This window comes from Canis aureus, chromosome 33, assembly GCF_053574225.1.
Source record: "Canis aureus isolate CA01 chromosome 33, VMU_Caureus_v.1.0, whole genome shotgun sequence".
NCBI classification, from domain to species: Eukaryota; Metazoa; Chordata; class Mammalia; order Carnivora; family Canidae; genus Canis; species Canis aureus.
Genome location: NC_135643.1, coordinates 38719929 through 38746074, shown reverse-complemented (window position 1 = coordinate 38746074; position 26146 = coordinate 38719929). Strand labels below are relative to the sequence as shown.

The 26146-nt window shown below is 36.9% G+C and overlaps 1 protein-coding gene across 5 annotated transcripts in view; it reads left to right on the top strand.

Moving 5' to 3' along the window:
* PDE5A (phosphodiesterase 5A) overlaps window positions 1-26146 on the top strand; it is a 133519-nt gene that overhangs the window by 3723 nt on the left and 103650 nt on the right. For all 5 annotated transcript variants that reach the window (XM_077882466.1, XM_077882465.1, XM_077882462.1 and 2 more), the window contains exon 2: window positions 16078-16666. In XM_077882466.1, the coding sequence (XP_077738592.1) occupies window positions 16078-16666 (589 nt within the window). The remainder of the gene's footprint in view (window positions 1-16077; window positions 16667-26146) is intronic.

Genomic DNA, 26146 nt, shown 5'->3' with positions numbered 1-26146 from the left:
ACCGCTTGGATCAAAGTCCAGAAACAGAAGTTTTACACTTCCATGTAGCTTTCAGCGATAGACTTTTTATTTGACACTGCAAAACTGTGCTGAATTAGTTGGCATTCCCGGTCCTGTGTTTGGGATTTTTTTCGCTTCTTTTCTTTTTTTCTCTCTTTGTTTCTGTCATATTTTTTCTCATCTCTAAAAGCTGTAATATTCTTATTTGCAAGACAGTTCTATTAAAATCAGATGATAGATATCAAATAAATATTGCCATCCACTTTTAAAAAATACTGTTTCTGTGATTATATAGGAATATAATTCCAATTTTCAGATAAATGATTTGTTAGGCATATTTTATTAAGTTGTCACTAGTGTTGAAGATAATAAAACTCTGTGGTTATTGACTCAGTCTGACTTCAGTCTTATTTATAATAATTTTATGGTGGTAATTCTGATGCGGTAATGACCTTTTCTTTTTGTAAGGTCCTTTTGTAACAGCGTTCATACAGCCAGCTTTAAGCTGTTCTTTAGTACTCACCTCAAGATGTGCAGTTTTTAGCTATTTGAATATGTTGTGCAACAAAATTTTCTTTTTAGTAATTCCACCTAAATATTTAAAATATCCGAAACTGGCTTTTAAGTTTTAAAGGTAGAGTTTGTACCTTCATCCTTATCTGAATACAGAGAACGTTTCCTAAGGTTTGAAACACAAATTAACTTAGGACTTTGCTTGAACTTCCTAGTGCATTTTAATAATGCTCAAGAAAGATTTCTTCCGTAGTTGAAAAGGCTACACAGAACTGTTTGGTGTTTATTAGTTTATCCCCCAAACATTTTTCAACCTAATAATTTATGAAACCTGTAACTGTTATGTCGAATTACATGTGTTCTTTGTTCTCAGAGCTGATTGTAGGATGACAGCCTCTTCCTAGCGGGAAAGTCTTTCATAAGGACCACAGGGCAATTAAATAAATCACTGAGTTGATTGATCATGGAGGGTTCAAAACGACTAATTTTGAATTTAGGATGCAGTCTAGTTACTGACTTTGCAGGACTTCCTATGAAATTAGTTTAGCTGGACAGATGCGGATTCAGTTGACCAGTGTTTACAGCTGATTGATGTGGTCGTGGTGATATCTGTTTTATCAGGTTCTGAGTAAAAAGCGCCTGTGAGCTACATACCTAGGAATAAAAATTGAAGGAAGGCTTTCCAATATAGGAGTCATTCATTTGATATTTAGCTCTGTAATCTTATTTGCCGACTTGGTATTCCCACTTAATTTGAATTATTTATTTATTTTTTTACTATGTAAGTGCTTTATTCATTTTCTCTAACTGGTAGAAATTTACGCTTACTGCCAAGCAAATGTTTAAAGCAGGTAAAGCAAACTGAGTATTGAGTTCTTAGGAGTCATTTTGATAAGTATTCTAAAAACCTTTTAAGAAGCTCTTAAGGATATCTATTTATTTCTCTGGTTTGTAGTTTGTACTGAACATGCTTTTTAAAGTGTTATGTGCCATTGGTAGCTTCTGTTTTCCTCAAGACTTTTCCTCTGATTCTGAATTGTAAAGTCAACCTTTTGCAAATTACCTTTTCTGAATAATTTTATTAAATCTAAACTTGGGAGAGAAAAGATCCTCTTCTAGTATCATATCTCTAGTGATAACTATAAAAATTAGCCACCATTATTTCTACTCTCTGTACGTATACTGAGGTATAAGAAAAGATCCTGATCTTTTAATCTGATGAAATAGTTAAAACACACACACACACACAGAATTTTTGCACTTTAGAGTTAGAGAGGATCATGTAATCCGGTGTTTTCTCAGACTTAAGTAGTGTTCCCCTGCTAAAGACAGTCTTATTCATCTCTAGTATATTAGTTAGAAAGTGTTTGGTCATAAGTAACATAAACCCTACTTGGATGCATATAAAATTGACTTACATAATTCAGTGCCTGGAGATTGGTTAGGTTATGAAATTGAGTTGATCAAATATTGTCAAGATTCTGTTTGTCTGTATGTCTGTTTAATCTGTTTGTCCTTCCTTCAGTCCATCCATTCATCTCTTCTTCCTTCTTTCTTTCCTTCATCCATCTACCCTTCCATTTTTTGGCCTTATGCTGTGTTGGCTTTATTCTGTATGTTTTCTTTATAGGCTAGAAGCTTTCTCGGTGCAGCTTTCTGTGGGTCTTAAAATTCTGATACTAGAGAAAAACCTTGTTATTTGTGTCAGTCCTCTCAAAATTACTCTGGCCCTGCTTGGGTCATGTGCCAGCTCTGGACCAATCACTGTGTCCAGAAGAATAGGTTTATCCAAGGGGTGGGTAAGCCACAATGTGAAATGCCTTTGGGGGAGAGGGAATTTCCTAAAAGAAAGCGATGTAGACACACCAAGAAGTTCCAGATACCTACCATCTAGTGCCGGGCTTCCTTTTATTTAATATTAGTTAAATGTGGAATTCTTAAGAGCTGGTATAATGCTGCCATAATTACAGCATTTTTCCAATTGTAATACCAAAATAAATTTATGAGTTAATTATGAACTAAAATGGTACAACTCCAGCCAGATACAAGTTGACAGTATTTATTAAATCACCTTTTTAGAGTGAATATGGCCCTGACTGCCCAGTAAAGGGTCTGGTGAGGTCAGCTCACCTTTGCTGCAGTTGCCTTAATGATGATTGACTTCTTCCCCTGGGTCTGCTCAGTCAGGAAGCTTTTATTCCAATAGCACGGCATACCAACTTTTGGGTTTTCCTTGGTTTGAAAGCATATTTGCATATCAAATTGGTCTCTTTTTAAATTTTCTCTTTGTCCTGGAACCACTAAGCTGCAGTGTGGTTGTGAACACAAATATAAACCTGACTGCCAAAATTGCAGGACAGTGCTTGATTCCAAGGTGGTCATCCCAGTATTTTAAAGTATACTTCTTTCTCCTCCTCCTCCTCCTCCTCCTCCTCCTCCTCCTCCTCCTCCTCCTCCTCCTCCTTCTTCTTCTTCTTCTTCTTCTTCTTCTTCTCTTTTTTCTTTTAATTATCATCAGTGTGAAAACACAAAATTTAAGACATTTTCATAGAAAAATTACAGATCTCCAAAACACACTTGTTTGGGGTCCCTCCAATTGGAAAGTGCCAGTCCAGCGCAGTCTTTCCCATATCTCAGCTGGAAAACAAATCAGTTTACATATTTACAGCATAGACTTCAGTGACTATGTTTTCTTTCAGAGATAAGTAGGTTTTCCTTTAAGGAATATTTTTCACACGTGATTGTGAGTGCATGGAAATTTACAGAACACGTCTCTTTCAACTCTCAGTCAAATGTGAATGTAAAACCATATGAAGCAGTTCTGCATTTTATTTGTATTGGGACCCAGTTAGCTTCTCAGATGTTTTCATAGCTGGAGAAAACTTGGAAATACTAAATAACTTTAGGCAGAGCGTTCATGTCCTTTCCATGCCAGATCCAAGAGAACTAATCACTAACATCGGATTAGAGGTTATTTGAGGATATCACTTGGAGGTGCTCCAAATCTCCCCAGCTTCATTTAATAGCCTATTATAGTGTAGTCATCTTTTCTTTATCTAAACCAGTACTCCTCAAAGGGGATGCTGTGGGGGTACCTGGGTGGTCCAGTTGGTTAAGTGTCCAGCTCTTAATTTTGGCTCTGGTCATGACCTCAGGGTTGTGAGATCAAGCCCCACCTTGGACTCCATCCTGGGCATGGACCCTGCTTAAGATTCTCTGTCTCCCTTTATTCCCTCCCCAGCTTCTCTCTCTCTCTCCCTCTCAAAAAGAAAAGGTGACGGATGCTATTGGCATTCGATGTTGGCTTTTTTATGTTGTTGTGAGAGACTGTACAACACATTGCAGGATATTTAACATCCCAAGGCCCCAGACACTAATTGCCAGAGCACCCCCATCATACTGACCCACGTTTCCAAATGCCCCCAAGGGCATACATTAGGTACATCTTGGTTAGAAGCCACTGTTCTGAAATCTTTCATATTGATTTCTACTGATTAATACTGCGTAAGGGCCCCAGATAGGACAAATCTTAGCTTCAAACCCTGGAGCTATCTCTTTCAAAGAGTATGACCTTAGGTGCTTCATTTGCCTTCTCTGTAAAATGGGGATAGCATTTACTTTGTAGGGTTCTTAAGAAATTTAAAGGAAATAACACATTTTCTTCTCTCTCTTAGAGTGAATTTCAATAGTTTACTCTTATCTTGAGAATCATCAGCACCTTAAATATAATCACAGACTGATAGTTATTCCTTTATTCTGGTAAGTGGGAATTAGAACAAATGAATGGTGATTTTAGATTTTAAGAGTCCTTATTTTTTACATGAATATTAATTAATGATTTGAACAGAACCATTTGTGGATTCTGTGAGGTACTGGAAAAGGAAGTGGAATGAGAGCCCAGACCTCCCAGTGTTGTCCCCAACTTTGGGATTGGCCCAAATTAATAACCCTCAGCTTTAAAGTGAGAGGGGGTAGAGAATCAAAGCAGAGACATTCATTAGTGAGCTTAAAAATCTCAGCTCTAAGCATTCTTCTTTTTTTAAGTTTATTTGAGAGAGAGAGAGAGAGTGCATGCAAACAAAAACATACAAGCAGGGGGAACTGCAGAAGGAGGAGGGAGAAGCTGACTCTCCCCTGAGCAGGGAGCCCGATGCCCATGGTTCCTTGCTCTATCTCAGGACCCTGAGATCATGACTTGAGCCAGAGGCAGATGCTTAACCGACTGAGCCAACCAGGTGCCCCAGCTCTAAGCATTCTTGATTCTCACAAGGAGAGCAGAGTATCAGATTCTCAGATTCAATAGTTTCCTTCTTTAACTACTTTCCAAATATATGAGTAGTGGATGCAGGTCAAATCATTCAAACAGTGTAACTCAAACTATAAAATTAGGATCTAAGAGCAGGAAAAATATCTAATGTTATATTTATTTTATGTGAATTATTTTTGTGTTTTTCCTGCAGATCATCTTAGCAGATTTCCGTGTAAGTTTTTAACCATCCTTTCCAGACAGGAAATTAGTATACTTTTTGTAATTTGGTTTTAAAGTGATTAATTCACATGACTTATGGAAAAAAGCACTGGAGAGAAAGAACAAGGAATGCCGCTTTAATAGTAATCTTAAAACTTGGGAATATGTTGTGTTTTGTGGATTACTCAGGGCCTGCAACTTTTTACTCTACTTGTCTGAAGCATCCTGCGAATATCCCCAAATATTACTGCTCAAAAACCTGGTGCATAGCCCTCCTGGAGGCCCAAGCTGCAGCATACTTAGAGAATTTCCTCAGTTGAGCCCCTGGGATAAGAGCTAAAACAGACCAACTTTAGTTTCCAAATCTGTATCAGAGTGTTAAAGTATTATGTTGTCTAGTACTAAAAACCATTCTGCAATTTAGAATTATGATTATTGTGAAATATTGCAATGGTTTTCATTATAGATAGTTATGTATTTTCTCACATTTGTTGTGAGTTTTATCTTTGATATTTTGAAAAAAAAGGCCCCCCCAAATCTATAACTTATTTTTGCAAAAAAAATTAATTTTTAGGTAGTAATGGAAAAACAAGATATGTTCTTACATTTATTTTTCTCAACTAAATATTCAGCTCTTTATTTTTATATATTATTCAGAAAATTACATCATATATAGTGTAGTTATTAGTCTAGGGAGTCTTAATGATTTTTCAGTTCTAATTTGAGAGAATACAAGCATTGAAAAGACCATTTTTTTCCTCTAAGTGTTTCTTTAGAGATATTAGTGCTTTTAAACCAGGAGCTTAAGCAGCAGCAGTGGCCAACATCTAGTTGTTCTGTACAAGCCTCTTGAATAATTTTTATTTTTACAAGAAATCACTTTTGAAGGTATACTCCATTTAATAATGTTTGATTAACTGAAAAATAATAGCTCTCATGTATTAAAGACTGTATTAGGCATAGACTTTGTTCAGTCTCTATGCTGTCATTTTATATGCATTATTTTCTTTAATTTTTAAAAATGATTTATTTATTTATTTTAGAGATTGAGAGAGAGAGTCCAGGAGCATGGGGAGGGAGCAGAGGGAGAGGGAAAGAAAATTCTCCAGCAGACTCCCCCCTGAGCTTGGAGCCTGACTGGAGGCTCCATCCCTGAGCTGAAATCAAGAGTCAGCTGCTTAACAGACAGAGCCACCTGGGTGCCTCTCCTTTTATTTTCTTAAGAATCCTAGGAGGGTTTATGTCATTATCTCCATTCATTATATGGAGATTCCAGTCTTGGAATCTAATGTCCCTAAGGTTCCACTCTTGGAAAGAAGTAGCTCTGGGGTTGAAGCTTAAGTCTGCCCCACCTAGGGTCCTTATCCACCAAGATCTACCTAAATTTAGTGTCAGTGTTAAAGGAAGCAAAGCAAAAGCTCATAGATTTAATATCATGTGGACTCTTAACTCAGGAAGAGAGGCAGGTTTCTCCTAGGGCCATTTATGTGCATGCACGTTAATAAATGATGTGCCTAGAGACTTTGCCCAAGTGGGTTTAATTTCCGTATATAATTTTAGAGTATAAAAGGTGGAAACTCTCAAATGACATTTTAAAATAGAATGGCTGAGTATTTAGGTACTAGGCCATCACAATTATATTTTTAGTATTAGAACACAAATACCTGAAGTACAGTATATTTTCAAAGAATTTTTATCCTTTGATAACATTGTTTTAGACAAGAGTACAAAACACATTAAACCAGTTGCTCTACAATTAGGTTTCATCTATTGGTATTTTTAACTTATGAGAGTTACCGTGTTTATATCACAATTTTACTTTGCCTTGTAAATTTTTCTTCTTTTTTCCTTAGTTTCTTAGATGCCAAGAAATATTCTATAAAACCTAGACAAAGCATTTTAATCATTTTCCCTTTCAAGGTATCTGGAATATTAAATACATATTTTAAAGCATTCCCGTCTTTTCCAAGATTCATTTTATAAGATGAGTGAGCACTTCAGCTTTTGTAGAAAGTAAATTTATTGTTACATGAAGTCCTTATGGACCCAGTTATCTGTGTGTGTGTGTGTGTGTGTGTTGCTGACCATATTTGAAATCCTATGTAACAGTTTACATCCCTCTGTCCTGTCAGTAAGTTGTGTATTTCCTACTTAATATTTTTAGTTAGAAGGCATTTGGAGGAAACTGTGAGATGTCTAGATTAGTGGAAAATTTCTAGAACACAAACTATAAATTGTAATTTTCTTTCTGTAATATGTTTCTAATAATCTTGAGTGAAAATGAGGAATTGCAAAAGGTGGAAAAGTTTTGATTCTTAACAGAGTACATGCTTTACAGTTACCTTTCATTTTTTTTTCAGTGAGGATTACTAATCAACTTATAATGGTTTAGGAAGAAGATGAAGATACAAACTTAAACCTATTTAAATATCCATCAAAGGGTACAACTAGATTTGAACCATTAAATTAAGTCATTAAGTTAGTTGACTCTATCATTTTAAGAATGATACACTTTTCAGCTACTTAAAAATATAAGTACATAGGGTTCACCCATGTTTATAGTTTTAAGGAAATAAACTGTTACAACTATTGTAAAAAGCAATGATAATTCACCTTCTAAGCCTTGCCCTACCCCCAATTTTTTTGATCTTTTTTTATCACGAATGAATGAATTTGGTCATCCCTCTGTGACTAAAGATGCAAAATGTCCAACTAGAAATATCCAGCTCAGCCTTTTCCTGCAGCAGCTGCTAGAAACCTGGTTTCCTGGCTTTTTGAGTGCATGAACTCATTTAATTTGTAGGGCGGGGCAGCCCAAGAGGCTCAGCGGTTTAGCGCTGCCTTTGGCCCAGGGCCTGATCTTGGAGAGGAGGGATCCAGTCCCGCCTCGGGCTCCCCGCATGGGGCCTGCTTCTCCCTCTCTCTCTCTCTCTCTCTCTCTCTCTCTCTCTCTCTCTCGGTCTCTCATAAATAAATACAAGTCTTTTAAAAAGTAGGGCGCTCCACCTACTTTGTAACACCATTTTGAAGGGTGCAGTGCTGGTAGTGTTAAAAAGAACTTCAGTGAAATCAAAATATGTTAAACATTAAACATAAACATAGATTTATGACACTGATTTTTATATCAAATTGCCATCGCTTGCGTAGTTTGGGCTGGAAGAGTCTTCCCTAAAGTAGAATATCAAGGTAATAAACTTCTGATTGGATCCACTATTTGAAAAGATTTGAAATTCAAAATTCAGGTCACGTTTATGACAATTCATGTCAAGTTTTTGACACCTGCCATTTGGCTTTATTTCTTATTATCTACTTAATATCAATCCTTGGGGCTCTTTGCTCAGTGTGGGAAAGGATCCCTTTGGGAGCCGGAGCAGCATATAAGGTATGAACAAGTTTGAAACTACAGATGGTGATCACATTGCATTACCTGAGAGGAATAACTCCCAACAATGATTTTGGTACCCTTCAGGGTTTCTCTAGTTATTTTAAGACATATTGTAAAAGTTAAAAACAAACACAAAACTAAATTTAATTTACCCATTTTAAAAAGGTGTGTAATACAGCTCATTTATGAGGTAAGAAATTCTTTGTGTCATAAAATAAGGAAGGTACAAGTGACTGGAGGATAATGAGATGCATTTGGGTAAGAAGAGAGGGAATGATTTGAATGGACTGTTAAACATTAGGATCTTATCATCGACTATAAATTCTTGGCACCAACTTTCACTGCATTCCCCTTGGCCATGGCTTTATTTCAAGTGTCTAGGGCCTGTTAGCTTTCATTAACAGCCTTACAAAGTGAAATCAACTCAAAGACTTCAAGAGGGCTGCCCTGCTTTTGATCCCTCCCAGGTTTGCAGGGCACTTAGCAAGGACATGCTTGTGCCCGAAAGTAGAGTCCCTAAGTTATTAGTGCTTGTGACACAGGGCAAAAATACCTTGCAGAACTTGTGTCTTTTTCCTTCTTTTTGCTCAGATGATTAGGATGCGACTTGTATAGAGTTATGATATGACTTTTATTTTTCTGGAGGAGGGGGAACTTCATAGGATTCTATAAAGAATGGCATCCTACAGTGTCTGCCTTGGCCAAGGACTTGGAGTCGTCAGGATACCTGTAGCCAACCTATTTCCAGATGCTGTTAGCCCCCTCGGGCTGTGGGATTGTACACCAGGAACACCTCTTTCCCCTCATCCTTTCTCTGATTCTTAGAACCTCATGAGGAAATGAACAGCCACTGTTCCTTACCCCAGCCCTGCATCTCCGCTGGAATGAGAGGTGAGGGTACAGGTGATCGCAAAATCTTAAATACATAGAGGAGATTTTGAAATGTCTCTGCAAGCATTTTCTCAGTTAACTCCTATATCAACCCTGCATGGTGAGTGGAGGAGTAGGGAGGTCCTTCTCCCATTTAAAAAAAGAGGAGGTGAAAAAAAAATAAAATAAAAAAAGAGGAGGTGGGGACGCCTGGGTGGCTCTGGTTGAGCATCTGCCTTTGGCTCAGGTCATGATCCTGGGGTCCTGGGATCGAGTCCCTCATCATACTTATCCCTCTCCCTATGTTTCTACCTCTCTCTCTGTGTCTCTCATGAATAAATAAATAAAATCTTAAAAAAACAAAAGGAGTGGAGGGGCAAAAAGACATTGAGTTGACTGACCTAATGGTCACCTGCTGGCCTGTTGATAAAGTAAGCCTTTATGGGCGGGTCTTTGTGGCCTGTTAAGACAGCTGCCCATGTTGACAACTGAAAGACTTAGTTGAGGCTAAATGGCTTAGCCTCACATCTATGTAGTCATATAGCTGGAACTAGAATTACCTTCTGATGGCCTGTTTGGTATTCTTGACTTTATATCCTGCTGAAGATAGCACTTTGGCCCTCGTCAAGAGGTCAGAACAGGTGGTTTAACCCTGTTACATGGAAGAGGAAGTTGAAACTCAGAGGAAGAAAATTGTTTGCTACTGGACATACAACTCATTAGTAGCAAATGCTTAGATGAGATTAGAATTTAGGATTCCCTAAAATTTAGCCTCTTGATGCTTTGTAGTCCCAAGAATTTTTAGTGGTTATTCAGTCTCTCTTTTATGAGTCCATTATAATTTGTTTTTTCCTGTATTAAATATATGGTGTAGTTTTGAGAGTAAAATGAAAGAACTTGGTTTAAAGAGGAATTTTATACTACAAATTATTAATCTATAAGCTTTTGAAAAGTTCGGTTATTATACACAGGATCACAGTGCAGTAGTCCTTTGTGCTCTTTTGATGACAAAATTAGTATAAGTGATTTGATAGCCTGGAACTCATTAGTATGCTGTATAGAAGCTACCTTTTCTTTGTTGTGTATCTGACAACAATTTCAGTTGGAGAAAAATAATATAGAATGACTGGCATAGTCAGAGGAAATACAGGATACTCAGTTAAATTTGAATTTCAGATACCACTTACACTAAAAAATTATTCATTGTTTATCTGAAATTCAATTTTAACTGGGTGTTCTGTATTTTTATTTGCTAAATCTAGCAACATGGAGAATGACTCTTCTCTTGAACACATTCATTATACATTTTTTTCAGTGCATTGTTTTAGATTTCTAAAACATGACCTGGTTTCAGAGAAACAGACATGGGATTCAGTCAGAATGTTTTCAGGACACTGTCCTTAAGACTCTTTATTCTCTGAGTCCTTTGAGGCCATTTTTACCTCTGTGGTTTAATGTGCCATCATTTTATGATCTGAGTGCAAAAAATTAAGTTAGAGAATGTGTTATTGTAAGTTATCTTATTCTCTCTATGCCTTGTATGGTTGAATTTGAGTTTGGCTCTTTTGAATGTAGCTAGAAGTTACAGAGCACCTCCTTTGTGGTAAGCATTGATGTTCTGGAATTGTTTATATTCTTACAGGCCGTAGGACTTGAAAAAGGAGACCTGGATTTGATTCCTGATTTTGCTACCAAATAGAATGTCTTTGGCTCAGCCATTTAATTTAGCTTCATAATTTAGAAAGCAGGGTTGTTAATGCCTGCCTTACCAGGTTTAAATAAAATGGTGTCCCCCTTTTTTTCAGTATCATTCATGTGAGTACTTTTCAAAAATCCCACAAAATCAAGGAAGAGAAATGAAAAGAGAGATCCTATCCTAGGCCACAGAAGTGATTTGGCCAGTCAGAAGTATCATCTAGGTTTCTTGAATCCCATCAGGTACTTTTTACCCTTATATCTGTTCATAGTCATCTTTTCCGTCTTTATTCATTTATATGCATTTACATTTACTTCACGTGATGGCAAAATCCAAAATATAAATTAACTCCTGAACACAACATAAACCTCAATTTTGGAAGAGTGATCACTGAATAGTATGCCTGGAGGTGCTCATTACTATATCTCTGGTCCCCAGCATAGTGCCTGACACATCAGATCTTTACCTTATGAGAATAATTCCTTCTATAAAAAATAAAGATATTTAAACATAAATGCAATTAAAATGAAAAAAATGAGTGGAAAGGTTTTGATTGGAACTTTATCATGAAAATGGAACCACAGAATATGAAAGTAATTTAATCTTATCCTAGATTTAATACAATTTAGATTATAATGAAAATTCCATGCTCACTGTTAGAATAAACAGTTTTGACAAAAATGATTCCATAACCAATTAACTTTACTTCTTCATGTTTGACTTTTTTTTTTAAAGATTTTATTTTTCTTTATTCTTGAGAAACACTGGCAGAGATATAGGCAGAGGGAGAAGCAGCTTCCCTGTGGGGAGCCTAATGCAGGACTTGATCCCAGGACCTTGGGATCATGCCCCAAGCCAAAGGCAGATGCTCAACCACTGAGCCACCCAGGCGTCCCCTTCGTGTTTGACTTTTACAGCAGGATTATAGAGACTTCTGTTGTTTCTTTTTTTGTTTTTTTTTTTTTCAAAAAATAATTTTCAAATTAGTATCTGAAGATTTCATCTGTTTTTTCAAGGACGCTTCTTAATCTTGAGTATAATTATTTAAATAAAATTCTCTTTTCAAGTATCTATTATGTCATTATCTTTGTTGATTCTTTCTTGATTTGTAAGCTGTCTTTAATTGGGCGTGGCCCTAAATTGTCAGTGGCTTTGTGTAATATTGTAATGTAATTGCAAACAATTGTAATGTATTGTGATGGTTCTCCAACATTACCTTTGACTTACCTCTAGAAATTCTGTATCCTACATAAGCATTTTAATTTTGATTTGCAGGTTATTTGTATACAGAAATTGAAGTATTTAAAAATTATCAGAGGAGGCTAGATTATTTTAAAAGGAAAGGCCCACTTCTTATAGTCACATAGGTCATATACTGGAAAACTTGCAAGGAATGTCTAAGGAGAGAGAGGTGTAAGAAATGATTTGATTTAATTGTGGGTTGGTTCCTATGTGAGTGTTTCTAAGTGATAAGGTATGTTTTCCTACGTAAGCATATAACTACAGGGACTCAGATAATCAATAATGTGGTCATGAGAAATCCCTTCCCTCATGAGTGGTGGTGAATAAAAATTGTTGATTGAATGAGCGAATATACTAGATCCGCTTTCCTGTATAATTTAACACTGAGTTCATCCCTCCAAGAAAATAATTCAAAACAAAACAGTTGTGAGACAAATATAGTAATGAAAACCATATAACAGAATTTTTAAGTCCTGGCTCCATTTAAGACATATAGTAGGCCCTGCAGGTTTTATGAGGATAAATTAAACATAGTTGGTTATGAGGCTTACATCCAAGAGGTGATAAATATTTATAGTTAAACCGCAGTGCTGATTTTATGCAACAGATATACCAGCGTTCAGATAATCAAAGACTGCTGTCCCTTTTGTTGTAGTTCATTTAGGAGCCTTATTTATTGATCCATTCACTTCACTCAAAAATTATTTGTTGTAGACACACTATGAGACAGGCATTTTCTCAGCACGGGAACAGGGCAGACCGGCAGCTCTGATGAAATTTACATCTGGTTGGAGGAGACAGACAATAAAACAACAGATCAACTAATAAGAATTTAGGTGCTGTGAAGTGAGACCATCATGTGTCAAAGGCCACTTTAGGCGGCACGATCAGGGAAGACCTGTCTGGGTAGAGATGCAGAAGCTGTGATCAGCCAGATGAAGGTGAGGGGAGAACATTCCAGACTGAGGACAGTTAGAGCTTGGTGTGCTTGAGGAGCACCAGGGAGGCCAGCCTGGGCAAGTGGAACAATGGTAGGGGATTGAAAGAGTTTGAGTTTTATTCTTTAGTCACTGAGACACCAAGTAGCATAATTATGATGTTAAGATATACTTTGTTTAAAGATTCCTCAGGCTGCTATGGAGATAATGGATTGAAAGGGGGCAAGTATAATACAGAGAGACCAGTGAGGAGGCTATAGCCATAGTGGACTTAGACCAGGATGTAACGTAAGAGATAGAAATGACCAGATTGGGATACAAGCTTTGGGGAGTCACATAGATGGGGCTTGGCTTGGATGTGAGATTTGAAGGAAACAAATTTAGATGTTGATTTGAGTAACTAGGGAGATGATAATGCTTTTATTAATATAAGGAAAACTGGCAGGCAGTGAGATTGTAGTAATCTGAGTATCATTAGGAATTCTGCTTTTTTTAAAAAAAAAAGGAATTCTGTTTTTGCCATTTTAAGTTGTCTGTTTAGATATCTACGTGGGCTTGTCAAGTAGGTGTTTTGATTTAAAAAAAAGTTGATCAGCATTTTCCAATAAGAAGATAAGAAATCATTTGACTAAATTTTAGGTTGGTAGCTGAAATAATTCAAATGCCCATTTTTATATTGATTTCGCAATTTAAGCTACATCTACATATCTTTAAATCACATAAAATATATTAATTTAGATATAGTGCTTTTTTTTCTGTCTACATCTTACAAAACAATTTTATTCAGAAACTTCCTGTACATTTTTTCTTTTCTTTCTTTCTTTCTTTTTTTTTTTTTTTTTAAGTTTATGAGAGAATGAGAAGCAGAGACACAGGCAGAGGGAGAAGCAGGCTCCCTGCTGGGAAGCCCAATGTGGGACTCGATCTCGGGTCTCCAGGACACGTTCTGGGCTGAAGGCAGTGTTAAACCACTGAGCCACCTGGGCTGCCCTCCTATGCATTTTTGACAGCTTCACAGGCATTTTTGACATCAGTGTCTTTGGCACCACTACTGCAATTTGGGGGGCGGTGGTTATGGAAGTGTTTCTCCTTAAAGGGGTCTTTGAAAGGCCTTTTTTTTTTTTTTTTTTTGAAAGGCTTTTATATCTGTATCCAGCACTTGAAATTCTGTGGTCATCCTGATAATATCTGTGTTATTATTTTTTTTACCCATTCCATTCTAGACTGGTACTATTTCAGAATAATAGATATTTACCAAATAATACATTGTTCTTCAAAATAAAATGATCAAGAGAATATCTCAAAAATGGAAAACTTAGTAAAGATTCAGAAATAAAGCAGCCTCTTCTTTTTTCCCTCTGTATTCTTCTTTTTTCACTTAATAAATTATGGAGATTTAATAAGTTATGGAAATTTATTAAGTGAAATAACTATTTTTCAATGTCTGCCTTGTATTCCATTGTATAAATGTGTCATTATGTATTTAACCAGCCTTCCAGATGTGGTATAGGTAGCTTACTATCTTTGCTATAACAAATAGTGCTACAGGAAATATGCTGGTACTTCTTTTGCCACATGTGTAAAACTTCTGGAACAAAGGATAAATGCATTTAAAAGATGGTTAGATGTTGCCTGTTTACCCTCCATCAAGGTGGTAACAATTTTTACTACCGACAAAAAGATTGAAGAATGCCTATATATAAATACTCTCGAAAATAGTGCATAGTCTCAAAAAAAAAAAAAAAAAAAAAAAGAAAATAGTGCATAGTCCAACTCTTTTTGTCCTGGCCTTTTAGTGAAAATAATCAATATGTCCTTATAGAGTGGGGATTGCATTGCTTTTATCATGGGCAGATTCTTTTAAACATTGTTAGTGTTAGCAAGTTTCTGTCTTTTGGAGGTAAATTTGAATTTTGGGAAAAGTCAAATTTTATGCATAAGAGTTACTAAGTTAGCTGTTACTCTAGGATTTTTTGTGTTTACTTTTTTTTTTTTTTGGTTTTGGTTTTGGTTTTATGTGTTTGAGAGAAGGGCTTAGTGAAGAAGAAGATCTAACTTTTGGAGAAAACTAATATCCTCTTTTTACCTTATGAATTTTCGTTGAAGTTAGTTTCAAAAGAAGAGCTCCAAAAATGTTTGAAGTAACGCACTATCCATTGATATGAAACATTTTTCCAAATGGAATCATTTGAATTGAACAGTCATTTTGATGTGTATAATCTGATGTTTGTTTGAAAAAAATCATGCACCGTGAAGCCTTCAACTCAATGGATCTCTTTCACATAATTTAAATAATTTAAATTTGCTTGGACTAAATTTTTAAAATTAGCTATTGCTTACTTTTTAATTTTCTTCCTTTATACCAGGAGTAGATGATCTAGAAGAGATCATTTGTACCATTATTGAACAAGCATTATTAGTATACTATTTACAGAATCTATAATCTTTCAATATACCAGATCAAATTGTTTATATTTTCCCTTTTCTAAATCTAATCTGTATATTAGTAATATAGATAAAGTTATCTAACATTTAGCATATTAGCTAACCAAATTTGATGAATATTTGTTTTAAATTTTCAAATATTTAAGTTCAAAACAAGTTGTGCGTTTTAAACAGTGAGTTAATTTTTATATTTATGTTTTCTTAAGACTGTGGTCAAATTTAGTGTCTTTTATGCAAACTGCTTTTCAAAGAAGCAGACTTGATGCTTTATGCATTGTAAATCAGATATCTGAAAATATGTTTATAGGCATCAGACTTTATTATAATGTTAATTGAAGCAATTGTTCTTTACAGTTTTCCAAAATATAATTGTCTGAAATAAACCATCTTGTTTTTAATTTCCGTGAAAAAATGAATTATTGTCTAAGCAGTTTGCTGTGAGAGAATTGTTAGCAGCTTTCAGAGAGAGATAGCACCTTTCTTTCTTAACTATTTAGTATGTCTTCATTCTGTTCTGCAGAGAAATGGTCAATGCCTGGTTCGCCGAGAGAGTCCACACCATCCCTGTGTGTAAAGAAGGCATCAGAGGCCACGCAGAATCTTGCTCTTGCTCCTCGCAGCAGAGTTCCCGTGCAGACAGCAGTGCGCCTGGCACACCAACCAGGAAAATCTCTGCCTCTGAATTTGACCGGCCTCTTAGACCCATTGTCGTCAAAGATTCTGAGGGTACTGTGAGCTTCCTCGCTGACTCAGAAAAGAAGGAACAGATGCCTCTAACCCCCCCAAGGTTTGATAATGATGAAGGGGACCAGTGCTCGAGACTCTTGGAATTAGTGAAAGATATTTCTAGTCATTTGGATGTCACAGCCTTATGTCATAAAATTTTCTTGCATATTCATGGACTTATCTCCGCCGATCGCTATTCCCTGTTTCTTGTCTGTGAGGACAGCTCCAATGACAAGTTTCTTATCAGCCGCCTGTTTGATGTTGCAGAAGGTTCAACACTGGAAGAAGCTTCAAATAACTGTATCCGCTTAGAATGGAACAAAGGCATTGTGGGACATGTGGCAGCACTTGGTGAGCCCTTGAACATCAAAGATGCTTATGAGGTAAATAGGGATCACTGAGACGGGTGAGTGGGGTGAGGAGAGAAACGGGGTGGAACGTTGGACACTTGATGTGAATCGTGGGCGATGTTTCAAACTGAGATGTAATAGGATCACTGAAAGGTAGTAATTTGCATACTTAGTTAAAACTGGTATGTATGGGAAGAACTTTTTCTTGTTTTGTTTTGTTTTGGGGGGGAAGAACTTTTCCATCTTTTATTTATTCATTAAGAAATTTTATTTTATTTTATTTACTTATTTATTTAGGAGAGAGAGAGAACAGGAAGAAGGAGAGGGAAGGGGCAAGAATCTCAAGCCGATTCTGTGCTGAGCACGGAGCCCCACTCAGGGCTCGATCCCATGACCTCGACATCATGACCTGAGCCCAGACCAAGAGTCTGACACTTAACTGAGCAACCCAGGCACCCCGGAACTTTCCCCGCTTTTAAATGCCAGAGTTTCTTTACTGGTGGTTGAGTCAAGGATATGGGCCATAGAGAAATCTTGTCCTTTTTAAAATTTTTTAAAAGATTTTATTCATTTATTCATGAGAGACACAGAGAGAGGCAGAGACAAAGGCAGAGGGAGGGGCAGTCTCCTCATGGGAAGCCCGATGCGGGACTCGATCCTGAAACTCTGGAGTCACTCCCGGAGACGAAGGTAGATGCCCAACCGCTGAGCCACCCCGGTGTCCCTGTCTTGTTTTTCTCCTTATGATAATTTAACATAGTTCATCTCATAGTTGTATTCTCTTCTTTTTTTTCCTCCCGAGTATACATATCCTTATCTATGTTATATCCACATGAAATTCTGGGGATATTAGTGAGATTCTAAAACACTTGATCCAAAAACTGTCAAAAAACCAAACCAGTAGTCTTTTTACATTCATTTGAAGCCCCATTGACACCAAGATCTGATTTTCTTTCTTTTCATCCTTTCTTTGATTTATTTTATTAGACAAAAAATATATGTCTTCAAAAAATTGTAATTGTTGCTGTAAAATATTTAAGCAGGGATATTGGACATTCTTCCACTTTTGCTGCAATTGTATATGGGTCTTTAATTATGGACTTAAAGATTATACTATATGATTCTTCAAATTTCCCATTTAAAATGATCTTTTTTATTAATAGAATTATGGTTTTTAAACAGAGCATGTGAATTGAATGACACTTTGTTTATCAGGTATTTTCTAACACCTTGATAGAACAGTTGGCCTAGCGACCTTCTCTATGGTACGCTCTCAGTGCTCTGTGGTGATCCTGGCTTGCAACTCCTCTGTGTGATTTGAGGGGTCATTGCTGTCTTATTCACCCCTGTATTCCTGATGCTTAATACAAGGCCTGGCACATAGTCAAGTCTTAAGTGAAAATTATATAGAAGATAAGATAGATAAGAAGCATAGAAAGCATATCATAATAGATATGCTTATAATAGAAAAATGTGGTAGGTTCAGGGATGTAGGAGATGACATTACTTGGGGAGCAGAGAAATGTTTCTTTGAGGAAGGAATGCTTGATATGGATCCTGGAAAATAGTTAGGATTTGAATAGATTGTTTGTGTGCAAGGTGAGATCCAGATGTAAAGAGAAGTTGAAAGAACCCACCATGTGGTGCTTGAATGGACATGTGTGGGTAATAGTGTAGACATTGAGGTGTTATGGGGACAGAGCCCGGAAATTACTGGATTCTTGGATGCCAGGCTGAAGGATATGTCTGCGGTCCAGAGCCATGAGGAATAATTGAAGGTGGTTAGATTATGGTGGTTAGATTAAGGTCGTTATGATTCAGACTGATTTACCAGGATGAACTTTACAGTGGTCGTAAAATGAAAAATACTAGAAGCTAGGAGGATAAATAACTTAATAGTATGAGGAAGTGAGGACCTGAACCAGGGCACTGGCCTTAATGAGCAAAAGAAGGGAATGGATTTCCAGTGAAGAAGTGGAATCTGCCAGAGGTGGCAGCTAAAATGGGAGTGAGGGGGTTGGAGAAGTCAGGGATAAGTGAGGGTTTGAAGCTGGGTGAATAAATATGGTAACTAGTGAGGAACACTGAGGGCAGGGATTTGGGGACAGATCTGATAGTGCAGGTAGTGAAATCATGAGGTATTTTTCAGAATCCATTCTGTACAAGGGTGTACAATCCATTTCTTCCATTTTGATTCTTCCTGGAGCTATCTCCATGTCTTCTGCAAGCCCTGTAGTAACGTCACACCGTAGCAGACTACAAGACGGGTATTAAGGACACAGCTGAAGGGTTGCTGCCAAATTTGCAGAATTCCCTTCCTGTCTTAGGTGACAGCTGGGTTTCCGCTTTTCAAGGGCACTATAGTCCCAAGTACAGTAGGACCGTAAATAGGCTTCAGCTTTGCTGAGAATGCCTTCATTTGTTGTGTGGTTCTAAGCTGCTGCAGCTCTGAGAATTTCCTCACTTACATGCATTTTGGTTAATATGCTTACCACTGTCAAAGTTTTGACAGCATAAGTTTCGTTTCGCAGTAATGAATGATCTAATTCTTGCACTGCTTTCTGAAAGAGGCCCATGTCCCTGATTTGCAGTGCATCCGGTGTGAAGCCTCTCTTCCTGTGGCCTCTTCATATTGCTGACTCCCCTTATCACCCTTGATCTGTGTTTATAGTGGCCCTTGCTGAAGTGAATCGTGTCCCAGGAATTTCATTCCAAAGGTGTGGAGTTGATCCGTGGCATGCAGTTTACATTGCTGTTGACAGTGGAAATCCCTTGGCTAATGGATAATTCATTACTCAGCCCCACCCATAATTCCAATAATCAAGAGTGCCTCAGAGCTTTTTGTGAAAGTAGCCAGAACAGGAAAATGCGTTCTGTTTTCTGAGTCCTACCTCTTCAAACTGGCATCTGTATAAATGACACCCCATAGCAGTATTTCATAAAGCCTATTTGACCACAGAACCCTTGACAAGTTGTAATGTAGCAGTGGAAAACCACAAGGTGACCATGAGAAATAATGACGCTCAGATTGAAGATAAAAAAAAAAAAAGTCTTACATATAAGTCAATTATAAGAAGTGATCAACACTTGATTCATTTTGTAAAACCTTGTGACAGAATGATATAAATTGGAGAATTCAACTCTTTTATTACTAATAAGATAGCACATTCCTATATTGAAAGTACAAAACAAAATCCACAACTTAAATCAGTGATTCTCAATCAGACCACAAATACCAAAGACAGGGTGTTTGCTGCCTATATGTAGAAGTTCAATCACCCATCATCTCCTCCTGCATCAGCTCATCATTCATGTAACTTTCTTGGATATGGCACCCATTTATTGATGACAAGATATATTTTTAAAAATATTTTGTTTATTCATGAGACACACACACACAGAGGCAGAGACACAGGCAGAGGCAGAGGGAGAAGCAGGCTCCATACAGGGAGCCCGATGCAGAACTCGATCCCAGGTCTCCCAAGTCACACCCTGGATTGAAGGCAGACACTTAACTGCTGAGCTGCCCGGGCGTCCCTGATGATAAGATATTATCACATAATCAGAACAACTGTATAAATGTGTTTGGTGTTCTCCTTTAATATGAAAACTGGATACCATCCAGTATCTAGGGTTACTTAGAGAAATGTATACGTGAGTATATAAATATATATATATATGAATATATAAGTATATATATGGAGAGGATTATTACAGAAATTAGCTGGCTCAATAATGGAGGCATAGTAGTTCTGTGATCTGCCTGCTGCCTGCAAGCTGGACAACCGGGAAAGCTGGTGGTATAATTCAGAGTCTGAAGATCTGGGAATTGGGTAGCCAGTGGTGTGAGTTTGGTGTAGCTCTGAGTCCAAAAGCCTGAGAATCAGGAACTTCAATGGAGGGAGGTGAGCAGAAGACAGATGTTTCAGCTTAACCAGAGAGAGTGAATTTGTCCTTCCTCTGCCTTTTCGTTCTGTTCAGGCCCTCAGTGATTTGGATAATGCCAACCTGCGTTGGTAAAAATCTTTGCTCAGTTTATTGATTCAAATGCCAATCTCTTCGGGAGACATCCTTACATGCATACCCAGAAACCCAGAAACAATGCTTTACGAGCTATTTGGGCATTCTTTAGCTTAGTCAAGTTGACACTTAAAATTGACCATCTCAGGTTGCCTTGAACACGTTAGTTTCATGTCCTACAGAAGCCTTAAGATTCCCCAAGATTTCCTGTCAAAGGATTTATATTGTCAAAACACTCCTCTTCCTCCCAAGTCAACTGGAATGCAAAACTTTGACTACTGTTCTGTTTCCATAGGACAAGCACTGCATGTCGTACCATGGTTTCTAAGGAGAAGACTTGCAGGTTTTTAGGGAGGGGGTCTCATTGTACTCATGTGACCTTTACCATGTAACTGCTATTCTTCCCACCCTGGTGACTTCATTCCTACTTTTCTATTCCTTGTCTAGATAAATAAGCTCACTTTGCACATCTCACTTTGTCAAGATGTTTTCTTAAAGAAATATGAGCTCTCTCAAATGAGAGTATGAGTTCTCAATCTGATGAATAAAATGATTTCCAAAGTCAATTTTAGGAGAAAGAAGTAACAATTGTTTTAATTTTGATAAATTGTTTTAGTTTTGATAAATTTGCTAATCTGCCATGATCTAATTTGCCCCAGGGAACATAGTTTGGGATTTGGTATATCTGTCTTTTAGTGTTCTAATAATCTTTTGGGATTATCTTAAAAATGCCACTCTGTGGAAGAAAACTAGCCCCTATATCAGTAAGACTGCTGTGTTGTTTTCTGTTATTTTTATTTTTATGTAATTTCAAACTTACGGAAAAGTTTTAAGACTGGTATAAGAAACTTCATATACACTTTCCCCAGATTCTCCAGTTGTTTATGTTTTGCTCCATTTGCTCTATCATTTTCTTTATCTATATACAATGCATGTAAGCAATATATGCATACTATTTTTCTCTCTTTTTTTTTTTAAGATTTTATTTATTTATTTTAGAGAGCATGAGTAGGGGGCAGGGTCAGAGGGAGAAGAGAGAGAATCTCCAGCAGGCTCCACCCTGAGTGTGGAGCCCAATGTTGGGCTCAATCTCAAAGAGCCAAAGTCAAGAGTCTGTCACTCAACCAACTGAGCCACCCAGGCGCCCCTATGCATATTATTTTTCTGAACCACTTAATAAGTTGGAAACATTTTTACTAGATATTTCAGAGAATATTTTCTAAAAATATTCTTTTATACTATTATAATAATTTTTCAAAATCAGGAAATTTTATGATATAATGCTACTTCCTAATAGGCCATAGTCAAATTTAATCTATTGTTCTATTAATGTTCTTTATAGTTATATTTTTCCTCTCATCAAGGATCTAATCCCAAATTATATAGTGCATATGCTTGTCATGTCTCTTTAGTCTCCTTTAAATCTGGAATCGTTTTTTAGTGTTTATTTTTCTTGATGTATATTTTGAGAGTTCAGGCTAGTTATTCTGTAGAAAGTCTTTTTGAGGAGATTCAAGTAAGGTATTTTGGGCAGAAATACCACCGATGTCAATGTTGAGACCTTGTCTGGTTTTCCAAACAAGTCAGTTCTTTACTTCTTCACCAGCTAGATGTCCTACAATCCAATTCAATCCTGATTCTAACTACTAGTAGTTAGCACTAACGACCACTAGTAACTAACTTCTGACACTCTACTGCTACCAGGTAGTACAGACTCCACAGTCCCACTAGATTGTCCCCAGTTCCCAGTTCAGATACCAGTCACCAACAGGGTCCCCAGGCTACTCACATTTATGTCTATCTACAAATAAGGTGATTTCCCCACTCAGGTTCAATAATTTGCTAGAATGACTTATAGAACTCAAGAAGGCATTTATATATAGTTACAGTTTTATTATAATGGCTACAATTCAGGAACACCTAAATGGAAGAGATGCATTGGAGCAAGGAATGGGAGGTGGGTGACACAGAAATTCCATGCCCTTTCCAGGGTGTGCACCACCATCCCAGCACATAGATATCTTCATCAACCCAGACACTCCTGCAGACAGCATTGTTCTGTTTTTTGTTTGTTTGTTTGTTTGTTTTTTTTAAATCAAGGTTTCATTATGTAGGCATGATTGATTAAATCCATTGATGTCTACATTCAATTTCCAGCCCCCTCTCTGTTCTCTAGAGGTCAGGGGTGGGGCTCACAGTTCTAACCCTCTAATAAGTCATTTGGTTTTTCTGGTCCCCATCTGGAAGCTATCAGGGATACTCTCCCTATGACTCATCTTATTAGAATGAAGTTAGGTATGGTTAAACGGGGCTTGCTATGACTATCAAAGGACTTTCCTATTTCTCAGGGAATTACAAGGGTTTTAGGAGCCCTGTGCCAGGAACCTGGGACAAAGACGAAATATATATTTTATTAAATACTAATAGTCTTCTCAGCATATGTTATCAGGAAACATGTGATATTAGTTTACCCTAGTGTTGATTATATTAATTTTAAAAACTTGGTTAGTGGTGTTCACTAGGTTTCTCCACTATAAGGTTACAGTTTTTGTATTATAATTAATAAATATCTTATGGTAAGATACTTTGATATTGTGTAAATATTCTTTTCCTTTTTTTTTTTTTAAGATTTTATTTATTTATTCATGAGAGACACAAGGAGAGAGAGAGGCAGAGACACAGGCCAAGGGAGAAACAGGCTCCATGCGGGGAGCCCGACACGGGACTTGATTCCGGGTCTCCAGGATCACGTCCTGGGCTGAAGGCAGCGCTAAACCGCTGAGCTACCCAGGCTGCCCTAAATATTCTTTTCTTTATGAACCTACATTTACTGGTTTAGCATCCACATTTTCTAACTCCATCACATGTTCTGTATTTTTTAGTTGGCATTCTCATTTAAAGAAGAGTTTACCTTTTGTATTCATTCATTCATTTATTCATATCACTGTGGACTCATGGATTTTTATTTTGTGCAATAAGTTTATCAGATTCTCAAATTATATCAGATTTGCCAGGTTCCTGTATCTTTTTGATAGGTTGTCTTCACTCTGGGCTTTCTCATTTTCTTGGGCTGAAAGTTCTAATTGGCTTATCAGTATGTTCCATGCCTGTTTTATACTTTCCTCCTCCTAGCCCTATTATCATTCTTTTTCCCAAGCAACTGTGGTTCCTTTCACTGGAGGGAATGGTAATCAAGATAGAAACTAAAATCTGAGTATGGGTTGTGTTCATTGCTTCTGGTATGTGTTTGTTGCTACCAGTATGTCAGTAGACAGAGCTAGGAGCTAGGAATGAAGGATATAAATAGACACATATGCCCATATTTTATTTGTTTTTATATCTATCTGCTTCCTATATTAAAAACAATGAATTCTTACTGATACCTCCAATTTCAATCTAACACCTCAAAGTGCATTTTGTTTTTCTTTTTCTTTGTCTGTCGGGTTGTTCCTTCTCCAAAAATGAAGACCCAAGCTTCCTAGTTCTTTACGTATTTGTGTACATGTTTAAGCCAAGTTCCAAGCTCTTTACTCCTTCGTGTAGATTCTGGTAGCTTTTCCTTGAGGCTGAACAATTTTCATTAGCACTTCTTGTGATACAGGCCTGGTGGTGACAAATTCAGTTTTAGTTTATCAGAAAATGCCTTTATTTTGCTTATGTTGTTGAAAGATATTTTATTGGATCAACAATTCTCAGTTAATAGTAGTTTTCTTTCAACATTTTAAGAGCTTTTCCACTTTTTGTTCTTCGTTTTTCTCATGAGAAGTCAGCTCTGCTCCATATTTTCATCTTATATGTTTCTTGCTATATATAATTTTCATACTATATGTGTAAGTTTAAGGTTTTCACTAACTTTGGGGAAATTTTGGCCTATGTCTTTAAGTATTTTTCCACTCTATTCTCTTTCTTCTCTCTGGGGCTTCAATTATATATACGCGTATGTTAGACCACTTGATATTGTCCCAGAAAACACCAAGGCTCTGCTAACTTTTTAAGATCTGTCTTTTCTTCATTGTTTTTAATGTGCTGTTAAATCTGTCAATGAACTTTTCATTTTAGACACAGTACTTTTCAGCTCCAGAGTTTCCATTTGGGTTTTTTAAAATAAGTTTTTAAATTTTATTTTATTATCTTTTTTTTTATAGTTTCCCATCTCTTCATTACCACATTTGTCTTTAAGTCCTTAAGTACATTTATAATAGCTGCCTTAAAGTCCTGCTCTGTTAACTTCAATATCTGAATGACCTTTCAATTTCCTGTTTTCTTCACATATGATGTGATTTTTGATTGTATGTTGGACATTGTACATGTTTCTTTGCAGGGCATTTGGATCATACCATCTTTCTTTAAATAGGGCAGTGCAATTACTGAAAGATCTTTTTGGTCCTGTCCGGCTTGGTGTTATTATTGGGTAGATATATTTTAGTTTTGAATATGGTCTTAGGGAATGCCCCTGAAATCTAGGGTATGGTCCTTACTCCTAAGGAGTGGCTTTTTTTGTGTCAACTGAATGCTTGAGATGGAATGGCTGAGCTAGAACTCCAGTGTCTCCAAACATTTCTTCCCTAATTGGTGTTCCATTCTGCTTTCAACCTTCAACATAATTTTTAGCTGGTTCTCTTAAGAGTCTTGCCCTATACATGTGTGAAGTGAGTAGCCATTCAGTCTTCCTTTTATCTCTCCCCCAAATCCCCCCAGCATAGCTCTCTTATTAGGTACTTTGCTGTGCAAATTTTAGCCACTTTAGAAGCCCTGAAGTCTTTCAGTTCCATTTGGAACCCTTGCTACACTTGGATACCGCCTGCCTTCTTGCCAGCAGGAAAATGCCACAAGGAAGAAAGCCAAAGTGGTTGTCCTGTGTATTTCCCTTTTTCATGATTTGTGATTTAGTTGTCTCATACATTTGGTCCAGTCTTACAGTTTTCACTAAGAAGGCAAGTCTGGTACCAATTGCTTTATTTTAGGAAGTGGATATCCAAGGCTTTATTTTGTTTTGTTTTACACTGTCATGTTCTCATGAACAGTGAAAAAATAATCACAGTAATAGTACTGCTCCATTTTTTCTTTGGTGTTTCCTGGACCTAAAGGGGTTAAAGATCTTTATGCATATTGCCTTTGCACTGAGCGCATTGATTGGGAAATTCCTTGAGATGCCAGATTTCACCTAAAGTGAATTTGAAGCATAAACATTACTCCCACCTCCTTCAATGAAATGGAATCCAGGGCTGCTGTTGATTTTAAATTCCTAGTATGATGCCTCCAAAGCTGTGAAAGCCCTGTTAATTCCAGTTTGTCAAACTCTATTGCTTTGATTAGATTGTTGTTTAGTCCTCTTCCTCATAAATTGGTCTTATAATTCAAATATTTATTAACAAAATAATTGCTGAGGATGCATTTATATTCATATTTTGATCATTAGCTTGTAGAACAACCCCACTTTATAAGTTAATAATTTTGTCACTTCTTTAATACATCAATATCAGTGTCCTTTCT